Source organism: Lissotriton helveticus, chromosome 12, assembly GCF_964261635.1.
Source record: "Lissotriton helveticus chromosome 12, aLisHel1.1, whole genome shotgun sequence".
NCBI lineage: Eukaryota > Metazoa > Chordata > Amphibia > Caudata > Salamandridae > Lissotriton > Lissotriton helveticus.
In genome coordinates this window covers 655,676,059-655,700,563 of record NC_136073.1, presented here as the reverse complement: position 1 = coordinate 655,700,563, position 24,505 = coordinate 655,676,059, and the positions used below count along the sequence as shown (strand labels likewise).

At 46.0% G+C, this 24,505-nt stretch overlaps 1 protein-coding gene across 2 annotated transcripts in view; it reads right to left on the bottom strand.

The window, feature by feature from the left end:
- LOC144798246 (butyrophilin subfamily 1 member A1-like) overlaps nt 1-24,505 on the bottom strand; it is a 415,895-nt gene that overhangs the window by 291,418 nt on the left and 99,972 nt on the right. For both annotated transcript variants that reach the window (XM_078668995.1, XM_078668994.1), the window contains exon 2: nt 22,125-22,192. In XM_078668995.1, coding sequence (XP_078525121.1) covers nt 22,125-22,191 — 67 coding nt within the window. In that variant the 5' untranslated portion in view covers nt 22,192. The remainder of the gene's footprint in view (nt 1-22,124; nt 22,193-24,505) is intronic.

Below are 24,505 nucleotides of genomic sequence, written 5' to 3'. Positions count from 1 at the left end.
AGTCTAAGTGGCTTAATACCAATGTTTGAATAAGGATTTTGTATGTGTCTTCTGGGAGGAAGTCTCCAAGTGAGATTGTGTTGTCAGAGCTTATAGGAGTGCCTAAGGTAGCCACATGCTAACACTAATTGCTTTCAGCCAACATAGATAATGACTAATGTCCTTCCCAACAAAATGGGATTAATTTAGATTTTTCAAAATTTCGGAGGAGCTCTGCAGCCAGGGAAAGCTGCGGGACCAAATGGTCTTCCACCGGAGCTGTTTAAGTGCTTGTTAGATAAGATGGCCCGCACCTCCTTTCAATGATTCAAGAAGCGGACCAAGCTGGGGTTTTACCGACAGATCAGCTCTTGGCACTGATCTCAGTGATACCCAAAGAGGGAAAAACCATGAAGAGCTGTGGGTCATACAGACCAATATCACTTCTGAATTTCGAGATTAAGGTCCTGGCGAAGGTGCTCGCCTTGTGCCTGAGAACCGTGATCCACTCTGTAGTACACCCAGAAAAATCAGGCTTTATGCCACACAGGGGTACCGGGCTCAACTTGCGTACATTGTTTTGAGTTCTACATGTCACTGAGCTGGACCTCAGCTCTCCTGTCCCTGGATGCCAGGATGGCTTTTGACAGTGTAGAATGGAACTACTTGTGGGTGGTCATGGCGCGTATGGGGCTAGGTCCAAAGTTTATTGGCTGGATAAAGTTATTATACAAGCAACCACTTGCGAGAGCAAGAGTCAGTGCCACGGTATACTGCAAGTTCACCCTGAAGAAGGGGACAAGACAAGGGTGCCTCCTTTCTCCGATTCTGTTCGCCCTGGCGCCAGAGCCTTTGACTGTGTGGGTCATTCCAGTGGGCGAAGAGTTGGAGGAGCGCATCTCCCTATATGCTGATGACATTCTGTTATATGTCAGGCCCCCCAGGCAATCCATTGACAGAATTCTGCAAATCTTAAATATATTCGGGGATTACTCAGGCTACTGTATTAACTCGGGTAAGTCCCTGTTGTATCCATTGGCGGGGAGACCTCCTAAATTGACATCAAGGTGTGCTGTCTCACTGGAATTGGATGGGTTTAAATACTTAGGGATCAATATAACCAGGGACCATCAGAGGCTTTATGAAAGGAACCTAATACCCCAAATGGATAGATTTAAGAGAGACACCCAGCATTGGAGGTCGTTGCCTTTAACACTAATGAGCCATGCTGCCCTATTCAAAATGAAAAATACACAAAAAGAACAATTGATGGACAGAATGCAGAACAATGTTATACATTTACCCCAGTACTAAGATCTGGACCTAAATCCATTGTTTTTTTGTTCACCATGCCATTCCAGTTTGGACCCAGCCATATGCAAATTAGTCTTGACCCTGCACAAAATGGGAACAGTCCAGCCCGAACTGCCTGGCCAGGTTCTTTTACAGCTATTCAAAATGATGGCACTCCCCCACCTACTCTACGTCTTGCAAAATGCTCCATATACGATTCCTACACCGTTCTTCCGAGCGATTGAGGCCGTGTTGCGCTCCCTTCTTTGGAACAGAGGAGCAGCATGTATAGCCTTGCATAAATTACAGAGAGGTATTTATGACGGGGGACTGGCAGTCCCTGACGTGAGATTGTATTATTGGTCTACCCAATTGGTTACAGTGAATGATTGGGCGTTTCAGGACAGGACGGAACCAGCCTGTAGAGTTGATAGAGCACATATGGGAGCAACGGGCTACACACAACTAATCTACGATCGGAGGGTGAGTCAGGAGCTGTCGGAACATACACAGACAGTACTTAAATCCGGGAAGGCTGAAACGAAATACTTGGGTTGGGGAGGCAGATTGATAGCAATGACCCCCCTGTGGGCCAGTGTCCAACTTGACAAAGTGGGTAGGCTGAAGGGCCTTGGTAAGCGGGAACTTCTGGATCTTGAAAAACTTGGGGATGTCTGGAGGACCCAGGCATTTGTGAAGTTTGAGACCCTTCAACAAGAGTATGAGCTGGGTCCCGGGGAATGGTTGCGATATCGGCAGCTTGGCCATGCACTCTGGGGCAACATTTGTGAGTGTGAAAACCTGCCCGAGGCCTCCCCACTGGAGGATAGACTCCTGACAGACCCCTTGAAGGGGAAGGCAATAGCAGTAATATATAAAAAGTTGTTAAATACTACACCAGATACTCTGCGACCATTGAGGGCCATGTGGGAGGGAGAAATTGATCTGATAGAGGATGAAGATTGGATAGAGGCACTACAGGGGCCGAGGGGGGTGGCGATCAGCTCCCATTTCCGCCTAATCCAGATTAAGGTTTTCCACCTCATATATTGCTCCAGGAGACTACTGCATCGCTCCAGGAGACTACTGCATCACTTGGGGAGGGTGGGTTTGTCACAGGGGGTGTTGCCAGGAGGGAACATTTTACCATCTTATATGGGAATGCCCAGAGACACAGACATATTGGGGTAAAGTTAGAAGAATTATGGTACAGGTGACGGGAGTGGAGGTACCCTTGGAGCTGAAATGGTTTCTGTTGGTGGTACCGGGGGGAGAAGCATGGCCCAGATATACTGGGATTTGTCAGGCATTGGCAGGGGTGGTGGAAAAAGCAATATAGTCACGTGTTAGGGAGCCTGAGCTTTACCAGAGGTTGGAGATTGGAAGAATGTGGTAGATTGGTGTTGGTTGGCAGAACGTACGATCTACCAAAGCAGAGTCTGCGTGAAGAAATGGGAAAAGATTTGGGGGCACTGGCAAATGTACTGAGGACTGTGAACGGAGTAATAGGCACACTATGTAGATCACTTAGTAGTGATGTTGTATGCTCTCTGAATGTAAAATAGATAACTGTAAATACACTGGTCAAATTATATGTTAGACAATGGTATCACTGATGTACTGCTGTTGTGATGTTTGCAATAAAAATATAGGGCCATATTATCAAGAAAGGGCAATACGGGGGGAGGAGCTTCGCGCGTATCCAAGATGAACGCGTGAGCACAGGGCTCCCGAGACCCTTTCCGCCTTCCGCATCTATCCTGTAAATAATCCTGATTTGTACGACGGGTACTTATCGCTGATGCCCTGCTGATGCACACACTTTTTCCGAAAATTGAATTGGCCGCCGGGAACCGGACTTACTGCACTTTGAACTTTGCGGCCTCTACCGAAGACCATCCGGGGGCTTGAGTCCCCGAGGTACCCAGGTGGCAATTGAACAACAACGGCTGGTGCGACACGTCTGCTGCCCCTGTGGTGCTTTCGGTTTCGCTCTTGGTCATTGTAGACGGCGACTTGCTGCCGATTGGCGCGTCTGCCCTGATTCTGCTGCCAACCCTAGGATCCCTTTGGATCCTTGCCCTCTCGCCTCTGCAGGCTTGCCACGACGGTAATCATTCTGACCAGATCCCAAAGGTTCCGTCAGAGCTCGTCGCCCATCATGGCGGGCAGGGCGGATGTTGAGAAGCGTACCACCAGAGGCCCATCCCGAGGAGGGGTTGCCCAATCCCAGACTATAGATCGCTTTACTCGCCCAAAGGGATCCCCAGGCGGAGCGAGTAAGGTCCTCGAGGAAACTGGTGATGGTGCTCCTGAAACTGAGGAGCCAACTTTGAAGGATGTTATGGGCGCCATTGCAAGTGTTCGGACTACTATGGGTCAGCAGTATGAAACCCTGGCAGCTAAGATAGACACGGTGGCGATCGAAGTCAATCTCATCAGGGCGGACTTGGGGAAAACCAATGAGCGGGTCAAGTCCCTTGATATCAAGACTGCGAGCCTGACCACGGATGTCTCGGATCTCCAGGCCGAAGTCCGCAATCTCCGAACGTCCAGAGACCTGTTTGCCCGTCGACTGGATGATTTCGAGAGCCGGGCCAGACGCAACAACGTTCACATCGTGGGTGTTCCGGAGAACTCTGCGGACTTGTCTACAGACGTCCTGGTGGAAGACCTTGTCTTGAACCACTTGGCACCGAAGGGTCTCAGTAAACTTTTCACGGTGGAGCGGGCTCATAGAGTCCCTGGTGGGAAGCCTAAGCCGGGAGCCACTCCAAAGCCCATAATAGCCAGGATTTTTAATTTCCGGGACAGGGACGCTATCCCGCAAGCCTCACGTACCAATGGTCCCACCAAGTTTGAGAACGTGTCGATCAGTTTTTACCCGGACTTTACACAGGCGGTGCAGAAACAACGTATGGGCTTTACGGGGGTGAAAAGGCGACTCAGGGACATGGGACTGAAATACGCCATGCTTTTCCCGGCCCGCCTGAGGATTGAACATGGAGAATGTGCGTTCTTTTTTGACTGCCCCGAGGTGGCCAGTGACTGGTTAAACACTTTGTCGACGCGCCATACCAGCCCGGAGAGTTCGAGGGGCGCCGAAGGCGGCTTGGAAGAACAGGAGTAGTCAGTCTACGCCGGCGAGCCTGACTTTATGGCAGTGGCTCTGTGACTGTTATGTTTATACCGTATGGATAGCCGGGGGTGGGGGGATTCGGGACTCTTCCTCCTCTGGGGACTCTTCTCTCTTCTTGTAGGTTAGTTTAATGGGGCGACAGGCACACTGCAAGTTGGGGTGGCTTTTTGGTCTACCGCAGGGGTGCAGGGTGGGGGGTGTGTGTTTTGAGGGTTCTTTGGGGGTGGTGGGGGGGTCTTTTCTTTCTTGTTTGTATCGAGGCTGCGCTTTGTTCCATATTGGCTGCTATGTGCCTGTTTCGTGACGGGGGGGGGCAGAATGTTCACTTCTGGGATGGGGGTAGGGGGCTGAGGGTACTGAGCTGGAACGTCAACGATCTTGGTGATAGGATAAAACGGGGGATAGTACTGCAATATTTGAAGCGATGCTTCCCGGATATGGTTTTACTCCAAGAGACACATTTAGTTGGAAATACATGCCATGCACTGAATAGACGGGGTTACCGGTTGGTGGCCCATTCCGGATTTACCACTGGGTCGAGGGGGGTGGGCATCCTGGTCAGGAACTCTCTCCCCCTGGAGATAGATGGCACAGTGCTGGATGATAGAGGCCGCTATGCGGCTATTACGGGTAGGTGGGAGGGGAAGATGATCTCCATATTGTCTGTGTATGTTCCGCCTGGTCTACAGTCCACCACATTCACTGATTTGGGTAGGGTGGTTCTGGGGTTTCCTGACGGCTTGTTGGTAGTGGGTGGCGATTTTAATTCAGTTGTTAATGGGGAGGAAGATCGTAGCCCCCTAGACTCCTTCCCACATCGCAGCTATGGCTGGGGAAATTTTTGGACACGTTGTGTCTGCCGGATTGTTGGAGGCAACTGCACCTGGACAGCTCCAGTACACCTTTTACTCGGGAGCTCATGGGAGTCTCTCGAGACTCGATTATATCCTCGTACCGGCGGGGCAGATGGTCTCTGTAAGGGAAATCAGGCCTTTAGCTAGGGGGATCTCCGACCACTCCCCACTCTGGCTCACTATTGATGTACAGCTGGGGTCCGGGGGTCGGATTACCCCGAATCAACCCATGGCACTTTCATAACCCCAAAATTAGATCGGAGGTGGTTAAGTGTATGGACTTCTATTTTGCTGAGAATGAGGGGTCGGTGTCCTCCCCTGTCTCCTTGTGGGAGGCTTATAAAACTGTGATTCGTGGTCAGACTCTGTCCTTGATTGCTAGCGAGAGGAGGCGCAAAAATGAGGAAGTGGTGGGCTTGGAAAATGAAATTACTGGGTTGGAGGAATAGTTGGAGTCTGGGGCTACGCCTGAGAGACTGCACTTTTTGGCTCTTAAACAGTCTGAATATAGGGCTCTGGTGACTGACGCGGCCAAGGCAATGAATCGTGAGCAACAGGGGCGTTTGTATGATGTGGGTGACAAAGCGGGAAAGTTGATTGCTTGGCTAGACAAACGAGATAGATTGAATCGGGTGGTGCCTGTTGTTGAGAAAGTGGATGGAACGCGAGTGGTGGACCCGGTTGAGATAGTCGAGGTTTTTGCCCAGCATTTTCGGAACGTTTACGCGCCAGTCTCGGGTAGACCGGAGGAAGACTCGCACTTGTTGCTTCGGGATGTCGCGTTGCCTAGCCTGTCAGAATCGGACAGGGAGCTTATGGAGGCTGAATTTTCCACCGATGAAGTTGCGCTCGCTATCCGCTCACTTCGCTCGGGGAAGGCCTCTGGTCCGAACGGTATACCAGTTGAACTGTACAAGCTCTGCCCTGACAAAATGACGCCGTATCTTTGTCGGATGTTCTCGGCATCGCGAGACCTTGGGTCCCTTCCCCGGGATCAGAGACAGGCGTCCATTGTGGTCATCCATAAAGATGGCAAACCCCGCGAACACTGTATCGGCCGATATCGCTTTTGAATGGGGAACCCAAGATCCTGGCAAAGCTCTTGGCAAACCGGCTGATTACGGTGATCAGTGACTTGATACACCCGGACCAGTCTGGTTTTATCCCCCATCGGAACACCGCGCTCAATCTTCGCCGTCTTCATGGTGTCTTGGCGAAGGCGGGGTCTCTTAATGAGCCCGCCATCTTGGTTTCTCTTGATGCCTCGATGGCCTTCGACACGGTGGAATGGCCATATCTGTGGGCTGCTCTTGCTAAGTTTGGCTTTGGCCCTAAGTTCATTGAGTGGGTCAGGCTCCTGTATGAGCAACCGCTGGCTCAGGTGGTGGTCAACGGCAGGGCCTCGGAACCCTTTGTTCTCGGACGCGGCACGAGGCAGGCGTGCCCTTTGTCGCCGCTCCTGTTTGCGCTTGCCCTCGAACCCCTTGCTGCGTGGCTCCGCTGGGAGCCCTCGCTCAAGGGCATTCGATAGTCCACTGACTTCGAGGCTCGTATATCACTATATGCCGACGACATTTTGTTGTACCTGACCTCTCCCCGTAAGTCGCTGGGAGTACTCTTCGACATCTTGAGTTCCTTCGGGAGGAACTCCGGTTTGGTTATCAATTGGGCCAAGTCCTGTATCTACCCACTCACTGGAGAATCACCTTCTCTGCGCCGCGTTTGCCTGATCCCCGTTTCTAGAGGTGGCTTTAAATACTTAGGGATTTACATCTCATTGGACCCCGCGGTACGATATGAGCGGAATCTATTACCTCCGCTTGCCCGGCTTAGGTCGGATGTTGCGGCGTGGTGTGGCTTGCCTCTGTCCCCCTTGGGAAGAGCGGCCCTGTTCAAGATGATGTCTCTTCCCCGCTTCCTGTACGCCGTCCAAAACACACTTGATCTGGTGCCGGCTAGCTATTTTTGTGAAATTGAGGGCCTCCAGAGGAGACTGGTGTGGGACGGGCGGCCCCGCATTGCATTGGCAAAGTTGACTTTGCCCTGGTACGACGGTGGTATAGCGTTGCCTGATATTAAAAGATGCTACTGGGCATCTCAATTGAGCGCTGTTAATCATGCCATGTACGGTCCTGTTCCGAATCCCGCATTCGAGATGGATAGGTGGCAACTGCCCGGGGGCGACTATAATAGAGCGCTCTACTCTAGAGCCGCCAGGAAGAACCTGACGGGTCCCACTGGAGTGGCGGTGCGAGTGTGGGGTAGTGCAACTACGGCTACGGGGTGGACGGATAGACTGACTAGAGCGACCCCCCTATATGCTGCGGAGAGACTGGGTGGCCTATGGACGTCAAGGGCATTCGATAGATGGGACCTTATTGGCATCAGCAAAGTGGGCGACTTCTGGGCCAAAAATAGAGTTAAGACTTTTGATGAACTGAAGCGGGAGTATAAATTGAGTGATAAAGAATATTTCCGATATCTCCAGGTACGTCACGCACTTGAATCGGTTTTCCCAACTGGATCTACGATCCCGGAGTCTTCTCCCCTGGAGGACAGAGTGCTGGACGGGCACGTCCCCGACAGTACTATCTCTCTTATCTATAAAAAACTCATCAATGACCGTTCGGACCTCCTTATACAGCTTCGGGGTGCGTGGACTGGCGATGGCCTGGAATTGGACGATGAAGACTGGCAGGCTGCGATATCCTCTCCTAAAGAGGTCGCGATTCCGGCGCGTCTCCGAATGGTACAGCTGAAGATTCTGCACCGAGTCTATGTCACGGGTCAACGATTGATGCATATGGGTTATTCTGCGGATGGGCTGTGTAGACGTGGCTGTGGTATGCTTGCTACCTTCCTCCACATTATATGGGAATGTCCGGAGGTAGTGGTTTTTTGGACTCGAGTGCATGCGGTGATGGGTGAGGTGACGGGCGTTGGGTTATTGCCTGAGGCCAGATGCTGTTTGTTGAACGTCTGGGAGCCGAATGACTGCACTGTTGCTCAGACTCAATGGGTCACGCTGGGCAACATGGTTGCGAAAAGGGACATTGCTCAATTGTGGGGATCTCAGAGGGCGCCATCAGTCCTCACCTGGAAAGAAAACATGGACTGGTGCATGTTTAGAGAAAAAATCGTGTATGTTTCCCGTGGTAGGCCCAAGAAATGGGGCAGGATATGGGGTCAATGGAATTCATACCGAGGAGAGATATGCGCTCCCCCCCCTACTGCAGCTCTCGACACTCCTCAATCTCCTTGACTGTGCGTTTCAGTTTCCCAGTTTCCCGTTGTGTGTGATGTGTTGCTTGCTCTCTGCCCCCCCCTTCTACCAGGGTCTCTCCTTCTTCATGGCCCTGATTATTGTTCGCCATCTCCCTCTGCCGTATGAGACAGTCATTACATTGCAAGGTACCGCCTCGACTCTTTTTATGTTTTCGTTTTTGTTGTTTATCTTGTATAAAATGTGAAACCTTTTATTTATCCTCTTATTGCCACGAGCTCTAGATAACATCGTACTTTTTCGCTGCCGGGCCTTCGGGTTGTCGGCTGATGAGCAGTGTGTTATTGTGCTACTGTTAATGCGTATAACTGGCTGGCCCTGGTGGTTGTAGGCCTGTAACTGTATTCCTTTTCTTACAAATAAAGGTTTTTTATAAAAAAAAGAAAAAAAAGAAAAAAAAGAAAGGGCAATGCATTATCGCCGCTTTTATCGGCAGGAAACTGCCGCTAAAGCGGCGATAATGGGCTTGATAATATTCCCTAGTGAATTCCCATAGAAGCCCAGGTTCTGGTTTTAACCTGGGCTTCTATGGGAATTCACAAGGGCATATTATCAAGCCCATTATCGGCGCTTTAGCGGCAGTTTCCTGACGATAAAAGCAGCGATAATGTATCGCGCTTTCTTGATAATATGGCCCATATTTTTTTTAAAGTCTTCATGTATATGATGTATTAATCTATGTGTAATCTACACGTCACAAGATCTGTCCCTGTTGGGTCGAGTCAAGCACCAACATTCCGAGATTGATGGCATAAATCCTCATAAATTTAGATATGAAAACCACCTCTTGCGAACAGAGCCTCAAAATATCAATGCCACAGTTTTAGAACTTGCAAGCTGATTGGACTGACAGTGCGTCACTTTTATTGACGCACTGGCAGCGGGCTACTCCATATTTGCAAGGCCATGTAAAGTTACCCAGCCGTATGTTGCTCTTTCATGCATAACTCTGCTTGAAAGGGGCGTTCCATGGGTGTTGCTGTGGGATCACTGACTAAATTTCGACGGACACAATATCGACTACCCAAAATATCGAGGCCAAAATATCGACGGACAAAATATCGAATCCCTATCTACAAACAGGTAAGTACCAAAATATCGAGTCCAAAATATCGTTTATATATATATACATTGTAAAAGTATCGAATTTGTTAAAAATAATGTAAAATAATAAAATTATTAAAAATAAATAGCTAAAATATGCCTAAAAATACTTAAATTACCTTAAAATTAATAAATAATTAATTTAACTTATAAACAAAAAAATATAACCATATCTGTTAAAACATATATATATATATATATAGACATAATATTAATAAAAAATACCCAATATTATTACCGTAGGATAGCGTAGGGGTAAAAATTACTTTTCCCACTCCTGGAAGTGCAACAGTAGGGAAAGCGTTGGATAGCGCAGGGGTAAAAATTACTATTCCTACTCCAGAGAGTGCAATTGAAGCCTGCCTTTTGGGGCTAACACCCAAGTGGCTTCCTGCCTTCAGTCCCTCTTTGTTCTCCTCACTGAGAGTCATTAACATATCTTTCCAGGAGGGCAGAAGGATGTCTCATGGAGCAGGCTCCATGTGTGCCTGGGAAGGCACAGGAGTTTTGAAGGCAACAAAGTGGCAGGGTTGCTAAAGCTGAACACTGCAACAAGTTACATTAATTTTGACTTGAGCTACAAATCCGGCTTAATGTAATTAGTTATTTGATACCTTGGAGTGCCCCCTTTGGTCACACCGTTCAGGAGTTAGCAGACATTTCACATTAGTTTTACAGGTTTTAATGTCAGGGTCAATTTTCCCTCTAATGATTCTTCCTTGTGTGCGGTAACAGAATGTTTGCGTGCACACATTTCTAGCTTGTGTGCGCAACCGAATGATGAGATGTGCAACTAGGAAAATCGACTATCTACCACTGGAAGGTCTGGCTTATATATAAAAGTGCCTCCTTAGTCATTGATGAGTTTAGGTACAAAATAAGTTATCATACATGCATTCTGTTACTCATGCATCTATTCATCACTGAGTAACTCTTATATTCACTCATTTACACAACCACAATAAAGTGCAAGAACAAACTCAGCAACAGGAAATTAAAAAAATAAAAACAGAAAAGCGAAAATGTAATATTGCCTAAAAATGACAGACACATGCTCACAGTAACAAAATTAAACAAAGCAGCAGGTGGCCGTCCTGCAATGGTACTGTACATAGTGTATTGTTTTATAGTTGCATCACATTGCCACGTTTAGAACCAACATGTTGACCATTTTGCAACATCAAAAGCAATGAAACCCATGGTGGTCAGGTGGTTTAGATGCAATGGCTGTACATGCTGCAGTACACTGCACTGAGCGGCAAGCAAGCCCCAAGTTAGAACTGTCCCTGGAGGTGTAGCAGGCTTTAATCATGAAAATAAAGAGGAGAGGGAGAGAAATGAAAGAGCCATATAACTAGAACATGGAAAGCCTTGGCATGTAAGTGCACACATTTTCAAATGGCTATGCACATGTGGCCAGACATATGTCACTCACAGGGCAAGAGAGTCAATGATTGAAGTGGTTTATATACCTTTGGAATATATAGCAGTGGTATATATGTTTTCTATTACAAGATCCTGGCATACATTTAAGCCTGTCAAACCTTCCCGAAGAGATTCTAGAAAGAATTGTTGCAGTTTTAAATTGTGTACCTCTAAGGTTTGTCCAAAAGGTAATAAACATAAAGTCTTTCGTAAAAATGAATCTGTGAGATTTCATGTAACAAATTACTTCTTCTGGCTTTAACAGGGTGCAATAACAATTTACCCTTAAAAGCCTATTGGCTTTCACAGGTGCGTTTCATAATAAATAAATCAGGCCTTTAAACTATGCCGAAATTTTCATAAGAGCTAGAACTACAGCGGGGAAAACATGGCGGCCGCCGGCTAGGGCAGGTCGCGTCTCTCCAGCGGAGCTCCCGTACCCCGGTGGAAAACGTAGCGGAAATTCGGCAGAACTTGAATCTTTTACCGCTTTGACTTTCCTGGGTGTGCTTTCGGTCTCTCTCCTCTTCCCGTCCGCTTGAGCCTCTTAGGCTATTGAACGCGGCACACGGTGTTGTACGGCGGCGCCCACCCTGGACTGTCTTGCCGCTTATGCCGCTTGATTCTTTTGGGCGTCCTTTGGTCCTTTGGTCCCTTTCGGACGTAGCTCACAGTGTTGTGCGGCGGCATCCACAGCAGCACCCACCTCAAACTCAGCCTTGGGCTTAGCAGGTCAGCAGGTCGGCAGGTCGGTGTGAGGAGTGAACGCCTGCCCGGCAGATGTGCGGCTTCGGGGTCCTACCTCCCACCTCTCTTCCGCGGTGGGCCGAGGCAGCCGTGGAGCTGCGACGGAGCCGCAGGGCGGCGGCTCGTGGAAACCTCGGAGGCAGCGGCAGCTTTCATTTAGCCCAGAAGGTCTCAGTTGCGTTGAAGGGAGGCTACCTTGATCCACCAAAGGTAACGCGACCGGGGATTGTGCCCCCTCGCGCAGACAAACCAAAGTCATGGACACGTCGCCTTAAACTTAAACCTGAGGTAAGGTCTGCAACGGAGGAAGGAGCAGAACGTGCAGTGGACATCAGCTGTGATCGCGATCCTGACCATCTTTTAAGTAAGGTGACCGGGCGTGGGGGTGCCAAAGGTATTACTGAGGGCGGGCTCGGCGAATCAAGGGTTATAGACACTGCAGACACTGCAGACACCGTTATAGACACTGTTATTGATCATGGGTCAGGTTTTAGCGCAGTGAACGAAGTAGAAGGTATTACTAAGGAGGGTACTCCAGGGGCGTCCATTTTTGTTTTTACCGGTAAACACACTGCTATTATTCCCCGGGTTTCTGACCCTAAGCTTGGGGCCAAAAAAAACCTCAGAAATACTTACAGTAGCGCTGTGCGACTTACCCCCTCGCTTAGGACATTCTTCAAGGTACTGCCACAGGTCCTAGAAGTCACGTGTAGAGCGGGGGAGAATAGCCCTCAAGATAAAGGGATGAGTGGCCTAGATAATACCCAAGGGACCGCGTCCCCAATTCTGGCGGTCTCGGAATCTGCTGATAATATTTCAGAGGAGCTAGGGTCTCTAAATTTACTTGCCAGTGGGAATAACGATGAGCCAGTACCCTCAGATTGTGAAACTCGGAAAGGGATATCTCTGGAGATACTCCTACATGAGATCAAGAGTGGATTTGCTGAATCTAAACGCAACCAGCACGAGATCAAAGCAGCGTTCGACGCCCTTGACAAGAGAGTAGACCTGCTTGCCGAGAGGACAGATACTCTAGAAAGTACCTTTGGCGAATTAAAAGCTAAATTGGAATTCGCAGAGGAAAAGATACAATGTCTAAGACGCGACGGAGACGTAACAAAGGAAAGAGTGGAGTCTTTGGAAAACTTCTCACGGAGAAACAATATTAGACTCCTGAAGGTCCCGGAAGGAAAGGAGGGGGGAGAAATGAAAAAATTAATTGCCTCCTTGCTCAAAGAGACCCTGAATTTGGAGGAATCTGTTGAAGAGTTGGAGAGGGATATTCAGCGAGCCCACAGAGACCCATTTCGCCTAAACTCGGGGAGATCAAAACCCAGAAAGATTCTAGTGAACTTTCTAACCTACTCCACCAAGGAGAAAATATTAAACTTGGCGCTTAAAGCTACATCTTTAAAAGCCCCAGATTTCTCATTTGTTGTTAGGTCCGATCTGTCTAAAACAACCCTCGACAGACAGTGGGAGTTAGGCCAGAGAATGGAGAAATTCAGGGGTCTGGGGGCCACTGTTCAGATGAGGTTTCCCGCCTTCCTGAGGGTCATGTATAATAATAAAATGCATAACATCTGTTCCCCTCTGGAGGCAGACGAACTCCTAGCCTCTATTAGAGATCATGAGCAGGGAGCCCGATAGTGACTAAGAGACTAAGAGATTAAGAGATCATGAGATTAAGCCCCCTATAACATCCTTCCCCTTAGTACTTTATAGTACCTTATAGTTGCTGCTTGTTCGTGTCGACGACAGTATCATCGTTTTAGATTAGTGAACTCAATCTTGACAACTCCATTTGATAACTCCATTTGACAGCTTGTATAGTAGGAGCATAACCCAAAAAAAAGTAAAAAAAAGTAAAATAAAAAAAAAAAATCACGGGTGGGTGTTTAAAAAAAAAAAAAGAATGGAGTGACTGTCATAAAGTTAAAAAAAAAAATAGAGAAGATCAAAAAAAAAAAAGCAATGATACGGGTCGGGAATAAGGGGGGGGGGACTCATAGGTGAAGCTTTAAGAATGGGAAGAATTCTCCGAGGTGTATTTACTTCTACTTTCACCACTTTTTGCATTTCTTCGTACAGGATATTTTTCCTCTGAGACTCCTCCAAAAGTATTAACCTTGGCTCTGTCGGATTACACCTTTCATATTAACAACACGTAACAGGGCCGGGCTCCTCAGAGAGACAAATCTGGCATCACCGGCCAGGTCAAGTAAGGGAGGGTTTTCCAGGGTGGGGGGGGGGGGGGGGGGGGTAGGGGTTAAAATCGCAAAAAATCTTCATTTGTCAGACATCGTTCTAAATTTACAATCCTCACTAAACGCAATTCAGTCTCATTTAATCTGCTTTGGGAGTAGTGTACTCTTTATCGATCTGATGAGTTGGTGGAGGGGGGACGACATTAGATGCTGGGGATAAAATGTTTGTCCTGGAATGTCAATGGCATGCGTGTAAGGGGGAGGAGGCATAGAATTTTACAGTATTTGAGGGACTCCCCAGCGCAGGTCATTGTCATCCAGGAAACACATCTTCTTCAGCAAGAAGTGAAGGATATGTTGAGGAATGTTAGATGGGTTGATAGTTTTATATGTACTAACCACAGTGCTAATATTCGGGGCATCCTTATCATTTTTAAAAGGCAAGTCAGAGCGCAGATTATAGATCATGAAGAAGATCTCAGCGGTAGGTGGCTATATGCTAAAGTAAGTTTAGAGGGCAGACCGTACAACTTGGTGGGTTACTATGGCCCTAATCAGGACGACCCCTCATACCTGCATAAAATCCAGAGCCACCTATTAATAACTCATGATCCAATAATTTGGATGGGAGATTTTAATTTAGTACTAAATCCTAAATTGGACAAATCCCCCAACTCTAGGGCATTAACTTATGAGAAATCCAGGCAAACGCTTAGGGTGATCATGTCAACGCTTGGATTAGCAGACCCGTGGAGGGAGAGAGCGGGTAACGCACTTGGTATATCTTATCATAACTTCAAATATAACCATAAGTCTAGAATAGATTATGCCCTATTCAGCTATTCATTAAGAGATCCCCTGGAGGAGCTAGTTTACTTGCCATCACATCTATCAGATCATTCGGCCATCTTTTTTCTTTAAAATCAGGTCAGCTAATCCCACACACGTCTTGGTCATTTGACCGTACTATTCTTTTAGAGGAAGAGGAAACTGACCTCCTTATTCAAGAAACTAAGTTTTTTATGAACATTAACATAAACTCAGCTCAGTTGGATATTGTGTGGGAGGCTTATAAAGCAAATTTACGAGGTCATATCGAGGGAAAGTGTACAGGGCAATGATCACCAACATAGAACAGGAAATTGCTCTCTTTGATCAACGTATCGGTTCTGGAACTGGTACTAATGAAGATAAGAAACAACGGAAGGAATTAAAGGGGAAGCTAGAAAATATCCTCCAAGAGAGGGTCGCAAAGAGATGGGCAGCAAGCAAACTTTCAAACTTTGAATACGGAGAATCCTCGGGCAAAGTCCTAGCCAGGAAAATCAAATCGGACCCGGCCAAAAAACACATCAAACTTATTAGTGTAGAGGGGGAGACTAATGAAAGAACTTCCACCACAGACATCGGGGAAGCTTTTCTTGACTTTTTTCAACAAATATATAAGGAGGAGATCTCGGATGACCCGGTGACTAGGCTCAGATGGTTAGAGAAGATAATTCACCCCACTCTCACCCCAGAACAAAGTGAGCAGCTTGACAGACCAATCTCGGAGATAGAGGTGAGCAAAGCTATCAAAAAGGTGAAGCGGGGTAAGGCGGCTGGCCCTGACGGTCTCCCCGGTGAGTTACTTCGGGTTTTGGCACCCGAAATTGTTTCAGTACTTACTAGACTCTTTAATGATATCTTAGTAAAGGGAGCCACCCCACCTAAATCATGGGGGGAGGCAACAATGGTCTTGATTCCAAAACCCGGGAAAGATCCGGCCAAATGTGGCTCTTATAGGCCAATTTCACTTTTGAATAGCGATTATAAGCTCTTTGCGGCGGTGTTGGCGACTCGGCTGGGACGCGAAGTTAGCTCAATTATCCACACTGACCAGAAGGGCTTCATTCGAGGTAGACAGCTCTCAGACCTCACTTATGATTTAATCGGGACAGTAGACATCGCCTGAACTTTCTCCCTTCCCTTGGCCATTATGACCCTCGACGCAACAAAAGCGTTCGATAGAGTAAACTGGTCATATTTAGCTGAAGTCATGAGGAAATTCGCAATTGGGCCTAATTTCTGTAGGGCTATAGGTCTTTTGTATGCTAATCCCAGTGCGAGTATTTTGATGAACGGTACATGTACTCAGCCCTTTCAGATTAGTAGGGGAACGAGACAGGGTTGCCCCCTATCCCCCTTACTTTTTAATATCTATATTGAACCACTTGCACAATCTCTTAGGGATGATCCAAGAATCTCCTCATTTGAATATGGAGGTTGGGAAAAAAGGGTAGGGCTCTACGCCGACGACATAGTAATTTACACTAGTGACCCAGCAACTGCCTTTCCCATAGTGGTCGAAATGGCCAAAGAATTTGGACATATATCGGGTTATGATATTAACGCTGAGAAGACTGAGCTCATGACGTGGAACATTATTAATCCAAGCGTTGTGGTGACACCCTCAATTCGTTACCTCGGAGTTAAAATCACGCAAGATACAGACACCCTGGCTAAGGCTAACCTAGATCTGGTCTTCCAAGAATGTAGGGCCCTATTGAAATCCTGGGCGGGTCTTCGACTGTCAATTTTTGGGAAAGTTAATATAGTGAAAATGTCTATCCTCCCGAAACTGACTTTTATTTTTAATTCCATCCCTCTGGCTTTTGATTCTAAGCAACTTCATAAATGTCAGCAGGAAATTAATTCCTTTATTTGGGGCAATAAGGCTACAAGGTTGGCCTGGAAAAAATTAAGGAGGAGGAGGGAAAAAGGAGGGCTTGCTCTGCCAGACTTACAGTACTATGCGTGGGCATTCCAGCTTTCCCACACAAGAATGCTCTTGAAGTCATCAGATAATTCTTCAAATGGGAGATTGTTTAAGGCAATGCTGGTGGGGGCAAACCTTCGGTTAGACGGGTTTCTATTTAAGTTCGGGGACCGAAAGTTTTTTAAAAAGGTGAGGCTTAAGACTCTTTTAACAATATTGAAGTCCTGGGTGCAAATTAAACTTAGAGCGGGGCTGGCATATTTCTCCAACTATGCTCAGATATGGGACTCTCCTGGGCTCCCACTGGGCCCGATTCACAGAACTAACTTAAGACAAAATCCTAAACTTACTACTATTGGTATTCACAGAAGTTAGGATTTTGACTTAAGTTTGTCTTAAGACAGACTTAAGACAGACTTAAGATAAATTCCTAACTTAAGTCTGTTTTAAGTCTGTCTTAAGACAAACTTAAGACAAAATCCTAACTTCTGTGAATACCAAAAGTAGTAAGTTTAGGATTTGTCTTAAGTTAGTTCTGTGAATCGGGCCCAATGTGTTTGCAAGACTGCCTGGCAGCCCCCCTAATTGAAGCTGGGCTCTCAAGATGGGGTGAACTGGTATTTGGAGGCCTCTTGATAGAGTGGGAGGAGCTTAAGGAGAAAGTAGGGCCAACCTTGTCAAGATTTAAGTACATCCAAATCAGCAGTTGGGCCAGAGAACTAACTAGGAAAAATTCTAAAATTGGGAGACCCAGCCCCCTAGAACAGCACTTAGTCGAAAAACAGACAGGAGGTAAGGAGGTTGCTTTTTGGTATTGGTCCATCTTGGAGGAGATAGATGGAGACTTCAACCTCCCAACGGAGCTATGGGGAAGTGAAATCGTGTTATTGGACGAGGACTTGTGGATAAAATCCTTTTCTCTTTTGTATAGACTTGTCCAACCCGCCTGGCTGAGACGAAACCACTTGTTCACTTTACACCGGGCATACCTCTCCCCTTTACGTCTATCTAAATATCAGGAAGGGAAATGCTGTAACAAATGTCAACTTCCAGCAGCCTCAGATATCCACATGTTTTGGGAATGCCCCCACATAATCGCTTATTGGAAAGAGGTTAAAGTCACCCTGGATTCAATTCTCAAGACCAACATTCCTCTTACGCTATCATTAGTCATATTTGGCTTTGATCAGAACATCATCGGGGTTGCGCGGTCTTTTTATTCTATGCTATCCTTCTGGCAAGACGGCTGATATGTATACACTGGGTAGATAGCATTCCTCCCGCACACTCCGCCTGGCTAATGTCTCTCTATGAAACATCCAAGATAGATTCGGCTAGATCCTGCAGTACCCAGTGCCTCACCTTTTGGAAACTCTTGATAGACTGGAAGTGAACCTTTTTTTCGGCTCGTTGGGGTTTCCCCCCCCCCTCCTCCCACCCCCCCCCAAAGGTCCGATGATTATGCCCATCTACTCCATGGCTCAGTCTAGTGGTTTGCCCCGACTCCGACATCGATTTACTGGCCTAACAGGCATGAAGTTGCCTAGAGGAGTATCAACAAGGTGCAACATATCTCCCGCCAATCCGTAATAAGTTCTGCCCAGTTGGCGAAGCGGCTCAATTATCAGGGCCTTGCTCCCGAAGGCAGTGAGGTGGTTGGTGTTTTTTTTAAAATTTTTATTGCATCTATGGAACGAGTGTCGGGCAGATGAGGATTTAAAAATAAATAAATAAATAAATAAATAAATCAGGCCCTTAAACTATGCCGAAATTTTCATAAGAGATAGATCAGACCTATGGCATATGAAATAACTTTCCCAATAGAACCAATCAGATCCATAGCATTTGTCATTGGCTCATCACTGTAATAGAGACAGGCTAACTGTACCTTGCATACACTTTACTACGAGCCAACCATCAGTAAAATTGCAAATATATACAAAATTAAAGTTGTCAAGAACATTTAAACCCCTTCCCTAAGAAGGCCTAACAAGGATTATTTAGTGCAAATCTTCTATGCCCACAGTTTATTTGAGTAAGTCACGAATACCAAAACCCTTGCCTACTACAGTAGTCTGTTAAATTTCATGTAAGTACTGTAACAATCCCCAGTATAAGCCTATTGGCTTTAAAACATGCTTTTCACAATATTCAAGCTAGGAATACTGCCTTTGTCATATCTTTTTTATAATAAACAGATCAGATGTATGGCATCAGACATAACGTTTCCCAGTAAACGAATCGGGTCTATAGTCATTTCCATTGGCTTCACACCATAACCGGTACATTGTGCAAAAGCTCATAACCAGTGTGCATAAAGTTATAGAATTACAAATGTGATTAAAATGTCTGATTCTCTCACACAGTAGTCAATTTAATTAGAAATCAGAAAGACCATTACAAAGGGTTCTGGTACTTGGAGTTTTCCTAAGCATTTGCAGACTACAAGCAGGGCCACTGGAATTATGCGATTTTTACGGTTGTAGCATTTTCTGAATATTTATGGATTTACCACATTTGCCACATAATCCATCATCTGCTGCATAATCTGCAGAATTTAGCAAAAAAAATTGTTTCTAGTGCAAACAGATAATAAGTTACTATAAATTCGACGACACATGTTGTCACACAGCAGAGGGACCTTTGCAAAGGTGGACTGGTCCTCTTCTGTTGTTTATTGCTGTATTTGGGTGTTGAAGTGGTACTTATAAGGTGATCCCTTTTTCAACACAGTGTTGACCTGTGTAAAAATGCCAAAATATGAAGCAATACTATCACTAAATGTGCTGCATTGTACAGCATAATTTGCCTTTTATTGCAGCATAATTTAGTCAATCCTGACACATAATTTGGTCTTCCTTGACCACAATTCCAGTGGACCTGACTATTAGAAAATAGTAACATGGTACTCCTCTCAGTAACCTATCTGTTAGTTTGGATAGAAGGCCATGAAAACAGAATTACCTAAGCAATAGGATTGATTATTTTTTGAACTATGAAAATCTGCAGCAGTGAAAATCAGAGGAGTTTTTAATTGCACATTAACTGAGGAGCTACCAGATGGTACTTTTCAGACTTGGTACCTGGCGCCACTGCACCCGCTGCACAATTTCTATCCATATCACTCTTTAAAACAGAAGTTTGAGCAAAGAAAATGCACAGTCCTGTTCAGCTAGTGAGGTTTAAAACTATAAGCGTCCAAAACCGATGGGTCTGTTATGAAGAGTTAGCCTCTGGAATTTTACTGTTGGCTGACACCTGAAAGGTGAATGTATGCCCCAACTTGCGGAGTATGTTAATATCTGCGAACTGGCACAATTCCCAATGTATGCTTCAGATTGGACTCTTGGGCTGCACTGAAGGCTCTGTGACTGTTCTCCTGCTGCTTCTGGACTGCCCGTCATTGCAGGTGTTGAAACTTCTCTATCAGCATTTTTAAAGACCAAAACAAGTCTTTAAAAATGCATTTAGCAGCACAGCTAAATCACTACGGCCGCATTTCAAAGGCTTGAATTAAGCCCTTTAAAAGTGCAGAGGCATCCTTTGTGGTGCGCGGTGTTTTAAGGTCTCTGCGCGGAGAGAAATGGGAGTGTGCACACGCGCTCAGGCGCGCAGCTTAGAGGGAACTATGGTCAGGACATGTACGTTACAACTACAAGGACATGTACGTTACATGTCCTGCCTGAGTCACATGGTGCATCCTTTAGGGCTAAGTAGACCTGCAAGAGGGGTGACTCACACACATGTACAGTGGAAGTCCCGTTGCCATTGCTTTTAATGGCAAAGTCAGGCTAGCAGTGCCGGGTTGCTCGCCCAGTCTGCAGTTGCGGATTAGGGGCCTCAAGTTACTAGAGGGACCTCCAGGGAGGCACAACCAGTGCTGCAAGCCCTGCTGTACCCCTCTAACTTACATTCCCTGGGTACCAGGGTACCATTTTCTAGGGACATTCAGGTTAGTTAGCAATTTCCAACTGGGCACAGCAAATTCCACATACAATCTAGGGTCATGGCACTGGCACTGAGGTCAGGTTAGCAGGCCTCAGTGCAGTCGAAAAATCAGTAGCATCAGTCGAAAAACCTGCGGTGACGATACAAAAAGAGGCATTTCCTTACCCATATAAAGTATTCTACTGAATAGCTCCCCAGCTTCACCCATCACCCTGCTGACTCTGGACAGGAAGTTTCAGAAGTTTATAACATGGATCCGATAAAGAGCAGATGTCTTCCCCCTACTGGGGTATTGGGACAGGGCAGTTTTGCTCTGAGGAAAACCAGACTCTTGAAGGGAAAGTATAATTTAGTCTATATTACATCCACTCTTCATGCTTGGAGGCCAAATAATATATATTTAACTTTTCTATTTTTTGTGATTCATTCTGGTCTTAGATTGGATCATGTCTGTGGAAATGAACTCAGGGTTGATGTTTTTATGAGTTAATAAAATTGCATGGCTTAAAATTCCAAATTGAAATGTTTGAAACACTGCTTCCACTTACAGTGTTTTGTTGCCTTTCTGAAGGTCTGTGTTGCACTTTAATAAGCAAACATTTGCCCTTGTTAAACATTCATTTTAACTCGCAGTGACCTATGATTTTGTAAGAAGACAAATGCCGTTTGATAAGGCACTGTTTGAATGATATGTAGAAATTTCAAATAAGGACCCCATTCTCTAGCCTGTACGTCTGCCCCAAGATTTAACAATAACAGGGCACAAACAGTTGGGAGGAGCTGGTGTGGAGTTAAATGGGATTTCAAGTGGGACCCTGACGTTCTCTGAAAAATGGGGAATTACCCGGGGAATTAGTAACTCTGACTCCAGTACCCCTGGTAATTACTAACTTTCCCTGCTTTTTCAGCTGAATGTTCCACTGGAGTAACAGTGGATCTGGTAATTCCGGTAAGGCCAGCATCACCACTTACCAGCCTCATTGAATTGAAGATACATTGTAATGGTGCCCTAAATTGGCTGCTGTGGATGTAGCTTACCAAGTCTGCTGGGCCTTTCAGCCTCTGTCTACTTGGGATTCATGAGAAAGAGTTCCACATGTCTCTTTCCTGTACTGAGAAGTTAAAGTTTGGGTGGTAAAAAACTGGTAAGAACAAATTGTGGTACTTTGAGCATGACAGATCGTTCTTTTTTGTTAAAACAGCCTTTTTGTCTAAATCTATATTTTAACAATAATAATAAATCTCTAGCCTGTATATCTACCACCAGAGTTACAAATAACGGCAGTTGGGAAGAGGTGTGCTGTCTGCCAGCTTCAAGTTGTAGTTGTAATCATGCCTCACACTGCTCACAAGCCAAGACTTGTAGTATAAAGGTGCTGGGTCCTACCTGCAATGGATCTCAGGAGGCTGACAGAAAGTAGAGCAAGTCCTGGAAGGCCTTGAAGTGGCTTCATTCTGTGCAAACACAGGAAAGTCATCAGATAACCAAACATCATGGTGATAATAATTAGTACTATTATTACTGTTATTGTTACTATTACTACCTTCAAACATGCAGTTGAAGGGATATGATCCAAAAACTGAAAAACACTGTAATTGGCATTCTACGTTGAGGTCGGACTCTCAACTCTCCCCAGTCCTCGGCTTTTGTTCTCACTTGATGTCACTGAACACCTCGTAAATTGCATCAGTTGTGAGATATGACAGACATCACATGGGCCTCATTTATGAAAAGTGACGCATCGCTGCATGAAAACAGCGATGCGTCACTTTTCACTGCGCCTTCCTTGCACCACCAATGATGCGTCATATTTACAGTATGACGCATCATTGCGCAAGGAGTTACAGATACGTCAGTATTTCTGACGTATCTGTATGGCGCAAAAGCGGCGCATTGCTGGAGTGTGTCACAAAAGTGACGCAACTCCAGCAATGTGTCCTTTCACATGGGGCAAGCCCCATGTGAAAGGGCCTGCGTCAGTCTTACGCCTGCTGTGAGGCAGGCGTAAGAAATTGACGCATTTGTATCCTAGAAGTGGCGCAGTGAAATCACATAGATTTCACTGCGTCACTTCTACGACCCTTTCTTGCGTTAATACGCCCCCCTTGCATACATTATACCTGGCGCAGGTATAATGTGCCACAGGGGTTTACAAAGTGACGAATCTACCTAGATGCGTCACTTTGTAAATATGGCGGAACAAGGCACATTTTTTACGCCACTGGTGCGTCACAAAAAGTGACGCACCCGCGGCTTAAAAGTGACGCATGGCCTCATAAATGAGGCCCCACATATCTATTGACATTAATGAAGCAGTGCAGTTGAAAGAATGAAATACTAATTTTAGCAACGTGATGTCAGTGCGAAGAATACACAGGAAAGAAAGACTGTTGCAGTTTTAGTTGCAGTTGTAAGGCTGCAGTAGTGCTGTCAACATACATGTGTTCGTCAAGGATACATATTGAAACAAATTTGTATTTCCAACTTAGTGTATGTGGAAAAGAGCCATCATTTGCATCTTCTTTGGTTTCAACACTTGTGTCATTGGTTGATGTGGTGTCAGATGCCACAAAGGATATCATCGATGATGTTGGAGAACGAGGTATATAGCCTTGCGGTAGCGCGAGACCGGTCAGTGTCAGTCTCTCTAGCCAACTTTGCATTGTTCAATGCAATTTACATTTAATTTGTGTTCCATGCTCGGGAGATGGAACTGCGTCTGCATGTCTCCTTGCAACACTAGTCAGTTGCAGGAGAGACTTGTGGACGTTGGATGCTCCCTGTCGTGGGTGTGAAAGAGCCTCAATAAATCTTCATGAAAATCCTGACTCCGGTGTGCACTTCAACTTACTACAGATGTAATTTCTGATGCTATTTGAGTCGGTGTCTATAGAGCATGGGTCTCCAACTTTTTCTGTAATGAGAGCCACTTCTGATCAGTGAATGTCATTGTGAGATACTGAAGGCCAGGTAATTCGCGCAGAGTTACCAGACACCCACACACCCAGCTTCATTGACTTTAATGCTAATATCCATGGAGCCCGGACCCATGGTTTGAACAAAATACTGTGACTAGGGGTACTATGATAGGGCTACCATGTGCGTCAGTGAGTGCATGGTCTGTGGGGATGTATGAACATTTGTGTTTTTGTGGTACAGGGCATACTTTTTGCCATGTGTTCCACGCTGACATATAAACACAAACATTCAACCATTTTTTTAACCCCTTTAGTGCTGCCGTCGGCCAACGGTCGTCGCGAGCACTACCTTGCCAGTGCTGCGCACGTCCGTTGGCCGACGCGGCCGCACCCGTTCTTCGAACGTTCAGCACTGGCGCAGAACGTTCGAAGCAACAAACGGGTTAAGTGCAGAAAAATTTTCTTCTTAATAGCTCACAATAAGCAACTTTTTTTTCTGCATTTGATGGAACATTTTTCAGCACTTAAATTTCTCCCATTTAAAGATAAATGCTGTATTTTTCAGTTATAAATATGGCAGTGTGTTTACCAGCCACCGGTAGCAAGATGCCTGCTGTGTCTCGATGCAACACTTTGAATGGAAGGAAATTCAACTGAAGAGTTCACTTTAGGCTTATATGCATTACTTAAAACTCATTATTTTAATTTTCTCCCATGTCAAAGTGCCTTTACAAAATGTAGTCATATTACTCCCAGTGGCCTGTAGACATGGAGCCATATTTAGAACAGGGAACCACAGTCATTTGTTTAAATGTTAGGAATTTAAAGTGAAGAAATATGCCACATAAA